Source organism: Gossypium arboreum, chromosome 7 (assembly GCF_025698485.1).
Source record: "Gossypium arboreum isolate Shixiya-1 chromosome 7, ASM2569848v2, whole genome shotgun sequence".
NCBI lineage: Eukaryota > Viridiplantae > Streptophyta > Magnoliopsida > Malvales > Malvaceae > Gossypium > Gossypium arboreum.
The window spans coordinates 61024072-61033689 of NC_069076.1; the positions used below are offsets into that span (position 1 = coordinate 61024072).

Below are 9618 nucleotides of genomic sequence, written 5' to 3' on the forward strand. Positions count from 1 at the left end.
ACATAATTTTATACTTAAATGTGTACACAATAATTGGCTTAAATTTTTTTACAAAAAGCTACAAAAACTAGTAAGATTAACTTAAGATATGGTTGTAGAGAATCTATGGAAATGAAAAAGATGATTAGAGAATCCATGTCTAAGGTGGAAAGATGAGTCAAAAGTAGAGGTTTTTATAAGCTGATATGATACTAGATGAGGGTTCTTGAAAACAAGGTCTTTAAAGATTAAAGCTTGAAATATCGAAGCTTGTAGAGTTATGCCTCGTATTTTCGGCTTTTCTTCTCCCAGTTAAATTATGTTTTTAGTTTCCCACTTAAACTCTAATTAGTTTAGGTTATTTTAATATTATTCAACCTAAAAATTTAGCCTATAAATAGACATTTTTTCACCCCAGAAAAATAACCCATTACACATTTAGGTATTAGCTTTTACAAACTTTCAGAGAATTTTGTGTTTATGTTTTGAGGGTTCTTATTTCAGGTTTTGGGGTTTAGTTTTATCTTCATCTTTGTACTCTTCGTTTTTGCTGTTATAGTGAAATTATCTTTGCCCGTGGTTGTTTATCCTCTTTGGAGGGGTTTTTCCACGTAAAATATTTGTGTTTCATCTTGTCAATTTCTTTGTTATTTTACTTATTCGTTGCTTAATTGGTTTTATCCCTAACAAACTAGTATCAGAACTAATTCGATTTCTGCAATCAACCCATTTAAAGATGGAAGCAACAATTTTTTATATTGATAGTTCAATGACATCACAAAATTTAATCTGTAGCATGTACGGATGACGACAATTTTGATTCAAGGCGATCTTGAGAAGGTCATTACAAAGAAGAAGCCTGTAGGCATGGATAAATCAAAATGGGATAGGTTAGATAAAAATGTTCTATCCGCAATTCAATTATGTCTAACAAATAATGTGTTGCAAGAGGTTTTGATGGAGAAAACAACATTTACCTAATGGAAAAGGTTAGAAACCCTTTACGCAATAAAGTCTCAGGCTAACTTGATTAATACTAAAACAACAGTTGTACACATTCCGCATGAACGAAGTAAGCACCTTAGATATCACATCAATCAATTTATTATTCTTTTGAAAAATTTAAAGAATGTTGAGGTTTAAAACGATGAAGATCAAGCTATGCTATTATTGTACTCTTTACCCCCTTAATACATGTCTTTCAAGGAAACCCTGATTTATGGTAGAGATAATCTCTCATTTGAGGATGTGAAGGGTCATGTTTTGAGCAAAGACAAACTCGACAATGAGTTTGGTTCAGATAGCAAGTCAGATAGGCAAGTCTTAGTTTTGGTAGCATCAAGGAAGCAAGACAAGAGATGTTGCTATTGTAAGAAGTTAGGTCACGTTAAAGCGGATTGTTACAAACTGTGAAATAAAAGGGTTGGTGAGAGCAACGAGGAAGATTTAACTGGTACTAATTTGGCCAATGACAAGGGTGATGATTTCTTGTTGGTGTTAACAAGTGAAAGCTCCAAGCTTACATTTAAGTGGATTTTGGATTTGGGGTGTTCTTTCCACATGTGTCCCAACAATGACTCGTTATCCACATACAATTTAGTTGAAGGCGGCGTTGTGTGCATCAGGAATGGTTCACCCAGTAAGGTAACCGGTATTGGTACTATTCAGATCAGGATGCACGACGAGACAATTAGGACACTGTCAGATGTCAGGTATGTGCTTGACTTAAAGAAAAATCTCATCTCCTTAGAAAATTTGGACTCTAAGGGTTGTAGAATTAACATCGAGTCAAATGGCATTAAGGTATCCATGTGGCTCTTGTTTTGATGAAAGATAAAAAGATTGGCAGTCTTAATGTTTTGGAAGGATCAACGATGACTGGTTAAATCAAATTTTTATTATATTTGAGATGGTCAAAATATAATTTTACTACTACTAATTTAAAATTTTATAAATTATAAAAGATTTAAATTAAAAATTTACCAATTTAAGGGACATCGTCTTGGGTCTCGGTTTCGCCACTAATAACATAGTAGATAATACAAAAAGATATGATTTCATTATGTTTAATGCGGAAGAAAGAAACGGAATTAACTTACTATTAAGAGTTGAATAATGAGATATGGAAAGATCTGAAAATGAAATAAATAATGAAACGGAATTAACTTACTATTAAGAGTTGAATAATGAAATATGGAAAGATGTGAAAATGAAATAAATAATATTTTATTTTAATTTAATTTCCCAAGCATTGACTTTTCAAATCATAAAACAATAATATATAATTCTAGAACATGATTATTTGATTTCATTGAATGACTAAATGATGGAGAAATAGAGTGTAATTAAGAAGGTCAATGGAGTATATGACCTCTTGCATGTAAGTTTTGGATAAACAAATGTTGCATCTCATTTCTCACATAGGTTTGTCACCATCCTCCTCTGTTATTAATTTGTGTAAACGTTCAATTAATATATCGAAATCATCTTGGGTTCGGACTAGGCTTAGTCGAACATACCCATCTTCTACACCGAACAGATTTCCTTGACGCCCAATGATATTAGCTGCCTCCAGAACTGCATAACAATCTTTATCCTCTTCTCTCTCACATTTCAACCATGCGTAAGCTGCCATACACATAGTTCAAATGGTGTTTAATGATGTCATGGTAAACATGATCAAAGTTTGAAGCCTAAAATTGAGACAACTACCTGGGGAAAGTTGTCGGACTTTGTTGTAAAAAGTGCAATATTGAGGATTGTTTTCCTGAAGAGAGAAGCGGTTCGACAAGGATACGGTCTGGACCAATCTTTCCCACCTGCTCTTCAGTGTCTGGTATGCAAAGTCGAATATTCCGGTTCCTTCTTCAAGGACTACGTTCAAAAGCTTAAAAGCTCGTAGTTGAGCATCTTTGGAAACTCCCATGGAATTCATCTGCATGTGTATCATCATTCTGTTGAACACTGTTTCATCCTTTATCACTGCCCACCTGTGTACAACACATCAATGCCATCCTTATTCCTAAACTAGTTTCATGGAAAGGGTATGATTGAAACAAGTCAGTTAAGCTTTACCCAAGTCTAGTGCCAGCATGACCTGTGAGCTTGGAAAGTGTAAATACCATCACATCTTCATCTGATGGAGCTGGAATAGGTGTAAAATGAGGCCAGTAATATGCATGATCGTAGATTGTCTTGACATTAGGGCCATGAAAAATCGCTTTCTTTAATTGTCCATCAGGATTGTTGGGCGACGTTACGATCTCGATCATGTTTGTGATGCTACAATCTGATCTATTCTTCCATCTATAAGCATCTCCTTCGTACTTAAATTTTTGTGAGCTAAAGTATTGTGTTTGTTGTTTGTCGACCTGTGGGAATTCAATTTCGTATCAAATCGATGACAACAATTTACAGAGTGTAGTGAGAGAAAAAGTAGTATGGGAGTTGGGAGCAGACCGGATAGTAAGGGACTGAAGTTACAACTTTTGCAGGTGAGGAGGTATTTTCAGGGGAGAGTGCAAAAACTGCAGCACTAAGGACTTGGGTTGAACCAGCACCAAAAATTATAAATCTGTTTTGGGTGACTGCATTCCCTACGCTTGCGTGTACTTTGCGCACAACCTTTGCAAGCTCTTCCGAGAAGAAGCTCTTACCACTGTAAGTATAGCTCATTTGGTGCCACCCTGCTACTACTAGAGCACTACTAGCTAAATGCTGCATCCAGAATGGTTCCAAAAATAATGGATCCCCACTTCAAACATAAAAATAACCCAAGGTTAGTATTAAAGACACAATTGGTAAAACATTTACTATGAAATTATCCAAAAAAGTAAAAACCTTAACTATGCATAGACAGGTCCCTCAAGAGCTGTTCCACGGATTCTAACCTACATTCTTACACACAAAGGAGTGCACTTTGTGAAACAGATACTACTTTCATTAATCGGTAGTATCTGTTCTATATAGTATACTTCTTTTGTGTTTGAGGACATGAGTTTGAATCTATAGAGACGTACTTGAGAGTGACAAAACCTTAAAGACCTATGGCTATCCAAATAGAACAATTACAAATATAGTGATGGTTCAGTGAACAAGGTGGTGACATAATTTCATGTTCAACCAAACTAGCAATGGCATGAGTCATATGCTCTGCAATTGTTGCCACCTAGGTGGATCATCTGCATCAGAAATCTCATGACAATGGTTGTTGACCATGGATCTGAAAACTGTAGCCAAACACCGTAGCAAGGTAAACGGTAATTTGTTATTGCAATAAAGTTTGATCATGACTACTCCGCGGTGCCATCACAATTCTGCATCATAAATGTTGAGCCTTGACTAGACCAGAGCCTCAGAAGAGGACCGGAGGGTCTCGAAGTTGGTCAGATGGTAGCGTCCATGCTGTCAAGTACTCAGGGTCTAAACTACGCTTGTTTGAAGTGAATGTAAATCAAAACAAAAATTCCAAAGACACTGGATACTTTTGTAACCCTGAGGATTTAGAGTCCAGACTGTAGAGATTCCTAAGGACTGAAATTAATGACAAGATTAACCCAAATAATCAATCATATTCAAAGAAAGTTTTGATTAGTTCTTCAGATCATCTCAACAAAAGTCAAAACTAAAACTACCTAAAATTTCACTTCTCAGATAGTTATGCGAATCAAATAAGAATAATCAATGTTAAAAACTCGAGCAAAAAAACAGGAAAGACATGGTGAAATGATGCGTAGGTACCCATCAGCATTTGCTGTACAGTGTGGTATAAACTGAGAGCAATCAGGGCCTGTAAAGCATGTATTGCAGTCGCAAACTGGTTTATTCCCAACAACAACCAAACCATCCAAGTAAGCTCTTCCATGGCCTGAACAATATATAGCTGCCACAGTTTCAGCTTCGATTGCAGCTCTTGAGCTCCAACTCAGTTTCCATTGACCACCCACATATATATTGATTATGAACAACAGATTGAGAATTATAGAACCAACCAGACATGCCAAATACTTGGAGCTAACAATACTCTTCATCATGTCTTTTTATGTCCTTTTCTTAGGCTCCCAATAGCCGGAGGAAACAACTTTTTCCTTTTTGCAACAATGTATTAGGGTGGAAGTTTTTTGTTAGACTTTGGATCATATGCCTTTGCTCACAATGTACGAAAGCAAAATGTTTAGTCTTTTTGACAGGTCAGTATTGAGGTATGAGTGATAGTTAAGTAGGAATAAAAATTGACAGATTAAAGAAATTAAAATAAAAATTATATATAATACAAGTTTTAAATTATTTCATACTTATGAAATTAATAAACTTTAAAAATAGAATTATATTTATATCAAACAATAATTTTATTAATAACAATAATTTTATTAATAAAATGATAATAATAAATATAATAATGTTGTTGTATTTTTTAATTGATTAGATGTTTCTACCGGCTACGCCCAAAAATTTAAAGAATTAATTGAAAGTAAATTGAATTTTATATTTTATATAAAAAATTTAAAGATACGTTCTAGTAATTCTAATAAATAGTGAAGCCAACATAAAAGGAGAAATTAAAATGAAATGATTTAAAATAAATGGATTGACCCTTTCAAATAAATAATTTAAATAATATTGAGCAACTTAAGTGTGATATAGATATTAAATAGTTATTATTACTTCAAAAAAAAAGTTATTAAACAATTTTCTTTTTATTTTCAATTGTAAGTTAATATCAACATCAATTCTTTAAATTTTTAATATCTATTAAGTGTTTTATTAAGTTTGTGTCACTTTCAATTAAGTCATTAATTCGGTTAAAAATTATAGAAATGTCATTTCTTAATTAAAATAAGTTATACTATTTGAGAGTATTTTAGTCTTTTCATTTTAACAAAATGATTACTCCCCTATTTACAGTTGTTTTAGTATATTTTTTAATATTTTAGGAGGTAATTTTAGCATTTAGATTAGTTATTGTGCATTTATTGTTTTTAGATTAATTATATTTTATTTGATTTTTATCATTTTTAGAGTTAATTCAAACTTACTTGCTATTTTCCTCTCTACATTGTAGGTTTCAAATGAAGAATGGAAGGCTTAGAGCATAGAATAAAAAGTAGTGAAAACTCTTATCTTGAAGAGTGTAAAGATATCGTAAAATAATATATAATTTTATTATGGTCTCTTTTAAATTATCTAAGATTTCCTTTAGAATTTAAAATTTTAGATTAAATTATCTTTTATCTTTATACTACTTTCTAGTTTTTTATGTTAATGGTTAATGATTTGTATTTAATTTAAGAAAATTGTTTCTTGAATGTTTTAAGAATGAACTTTTATAAAATTAAAATTTTTATGTTGGGTTAAACCACAAATTTGAACTTGTCTTATTAATCTATTTCTTTTGTGAAATTTTGATTAATTTAATTAATATTTTCTTTATATGGTTGTTTTTAAAATAAAATCTTCCGTATGTTACATAAAAATTTACAAGCAAGATTATATATACAACAAAACAGGCCTATCGTGACACTATTTTTGACTTCAGACGACGTAAAAAAGGTTTGCATAGGTGTCAATACGCTTCCCTCGATGCTTCCGAAAAGGTTGTCTTTAGTACAGTTGGCACAAGTGTTGCGACACTTTTGAAAAAGAGTTGGCATATGTAACACCTAACTCATGTCTGCTTTGTAAGCAGGGTTTGAAGCATTACTACCATTTACAGATCACTAAAAAAAATTTAAATACTTACCGATTCAATGCATCATATAAATAAATATATTACCATTCAATCAACAATTTGACAGTTGTATAAGCATCAAACAACAACATTGTTAGTATACTTGCACATATCTCATATAAATTCAACACTGATATATCTATTTTCTCGACATATCGCACTTGAGTTTAATAATAGTCTCAATTACATAATTTCCTTGTATCAACATATCAAAGATAATCATATATGTACATGTCATGAAACATATCATGCTCTTACCGTTTCTTCATAAGCATATATCATTCATTTCATTATATCAATATTTCATGCTCCATCATTTCCATATATTTTATGTATATTTATTCCGGTAATAGCTTATATCAAACTTAACATAAATTATATTTCATGTACTTATACTTATTTCGTTTATCTATCTTCATAATTATTTCATATAACCATTTGTCATCTGATACATATTACCTGAATATCAATTGTTCAACAGATGTTAGAGCGTCTCCCATCCACGGTCTTATTTATCTTTGACATGATGCCATAGTGTCTTTCAACTATGGTCTTACTCATTTTTGTCATGTTGCCATGGTATCTTTCAACCATGGTCTTGTTCATTTCATATCACGTTGCCATGGTATCTTTCAACCATGGTCTTACACATTTCATATCAGTTGCCATGGTATCTTTCAACCATGGTCTTACACATTTTATATCAGTTGCCATGGTATCTTTCAACCATGGTCTTACACATTTCATATCAGGTTGCCATGGTATCTTTCAACCATGGTCTTACACATTTCATATCGAGAGCACACTCCATGAACCTCATCCTTACAGTGGGATTACCGGTCAAAGCTAAATCCCCAGCAACGACAATTACTCTAATGAGCTTGGATCCGAATTACCAGTCAAAGCTAAATTCGAACCTAATTGATTACCCGTCCGAGCTAAATCCATTTTACACATATTCTTGGAGGGCTATATCAGATAGGATCACCCGTCTGGCTAGATCCTTTTACCGTCAATTCCTTTTCGAGATCCATCGAATTTTCCTTTCATTCAAACGGATTTCTTCCCATTTTATCAAATATATCAATGTTTCATAAATTTTCATACAATGAACATTCAAATCATATTCATATCAAAAACATGCATTTCAAGCATTTAAGAATATAATTCAAGTTACATGAACTTACCTCATTGCTTGTTTGTGTTTATAATTTCATTAATCTGATATCTTTTCTTTTCCACGATCAAGTCTCATATTTGAGTTGTCCAGATCTTTATAAATAAATTTGATCATCATTTTCATTCATTTCATATTCTAATGCATTTAATTAATGCTCTAGGCAAAATTACCATTTTGCCCTAAACTTTAATTAATGACGATTTCATCCTTAGAGTCGGAAAATAAAATTCTTGCAATTTAATCCTTATTTCCAGCTATTATTCTCATATATATTGATAACAATCCATGAATTCTATAAAATATCGAATTTTTTTTCATAATTTCAACACTTTTCAATTTAATCCCTAAAACATGTTTTCCCGATCTTGAACTAAATTAATAATTTCATTCAATTTTGTAATTTAAATAATAAAATAATCCATTTCATGCAATTTGGTCATTTCTACATTTTACAAAATTACCCATAAAGTTTTACTTTTATTCAATTTAGTCCCTAAGCCTAAAATATGCAAATTAGCCATGCTTAATGAATATTCATATATGTTTTCCTCCTCTTCCTCTCCATTCCACATCCTTGATGTATGTAGCACACTTGTAAGTAACATTATCTATAATCTTTATTATTTACTTTTATGAATATTCAAGCTGTCCATCTGTGTCATAGTCACTAAATTATTTATATCTGGAGCTATAGGACTCCAAATTAAGATCCGCTAATTTTCCCTGAAACTAGACTCATATATCGTATTACCATAAAATTTTCAGAATTTTTGGTTTAGTGAATAAGTACAGTTTATTCTTTAAAGTTACCCCTATTCTGCTGTCTGACAGTTGTGACCCTTCTTCACTAAAAATTAATTATCTCCTTGTACAGAATTCGAATGATGTTCATATTTGTTTCTATTGAAAATAGACTCATTCAGAATTCTAAACATATAAATTTAATCCCCTAATTATTTTTATCCAATTTTTTTTTATTTTACAAATTCAGAACAGGGGAACCCGAAATCATTCTGACCTTGTCTCACAAAATTCATCATATCTCATGATTTAGAATTCCATTGCTTACATAATTTCTTCTATAAGAAACTAGACTTAATAAGCTTTAATTTCATATTTTATTCATTCTATAATTAGATTTCTAAAATTTTGATGATTTTTCAAATTTAGACTACTGCTGCTGTCCAAATCTGTTTTGGTACAAGATATTAATTACCATGTTATAACATCCTTATTTTCTTTTTCTACACCATTTCTCATCACTTTCTCTTATTTTTTTTCACTAACATATCAAGAACATAGGACCTTATGTAAGAAAACTCTACTATAACATTATTTCCATGCTTTATCAATAATAACAAACTTAAAAACATATTGAAATCTTGATGTACTTACCTTTTCTTATTGACTTCAATCTTTAACTTGATTTTTCTCTCCTCCAGCTTTGATTTCTTGAATCCAACTTGATATTCTTGCTCCCCATCATCTCCTTGCTATCTTTCTCTCTTGATGGCTATGGAAATTCTTTCAATTTTTAGGTAAAAATAATGAATTTTTGATGGAAGGACTAAATTGTAAAGAAAGCAAACTTCTTTTCTTCTTCTTATCTTACGTTAGTTTGCATGGGAAAGGAAATGTGTTGATAATTCTTCATCTTTCCTTCCTTTTATACTAAATAAATAATAATATAATAATAATAAACATCTCATAAGATATTAATAAAATAATATTT

At 31.5% G+C, this 9618-nt stretch overlaps 1 protein-coding gene across 1 annotated transcript; it reads right to left on the reverse strand.

The window, feature by feature from the left end:
* Positions 1-2203: 2203 nt before the first annotated feature.
* Positions 2204-5165, reverse strand: LOC108484192 (tryptophan aminotransferase-related protein 3-like). Its single transcript, XM_017787895.2, has 5 exons — positions 4720-5165; positions 3439-3733; positions 3055-3350; positions 2692-2969; positions 2204-2607 (listed from the first exon to the last, which is right to left on the reverse strand). The coding sequence occupies exons 1-5, from the start codon at positions 5010-5012 to the stop codon at positions 2396-2398; spliced, it is 1374 nt and encodes a 457-aa protein (XP_017643384.1). The 5' UTR covers positions 5013-5165; the 3' UTR covers positions 2204-2395.
* Positions 5166-9618: the final 4453 nt, after the last annotated feature.

What these genes read in the sequence shown, in the direction of transcription:
- LOC108484192 (XM_017787895.2), bottom strand. Translation starts at nt 5,012, where the DNA reads ATGATGAAGAGTATTGTTAGCTCCAAGTATTTGGCATGTCTGGTTGGT. An exon ending in TGTACAGCAAATGCTGATGG is followed by an intron (nt 3,734 to 4,719) that starts GTACCTACGCAT and finishes TTATGTTTGAAG; the next exon opens with TGGGGATCCATTATTTTTGG. An exon ending in CATGCTGGCACTAGACTTGG is followed by an intron (nt 2,970 to 3,054) that starts GTAAAGCTTAAC and finishes TGTTGTACACAG; the next exon opens with GTGGGCAGTGATAAAGGATG.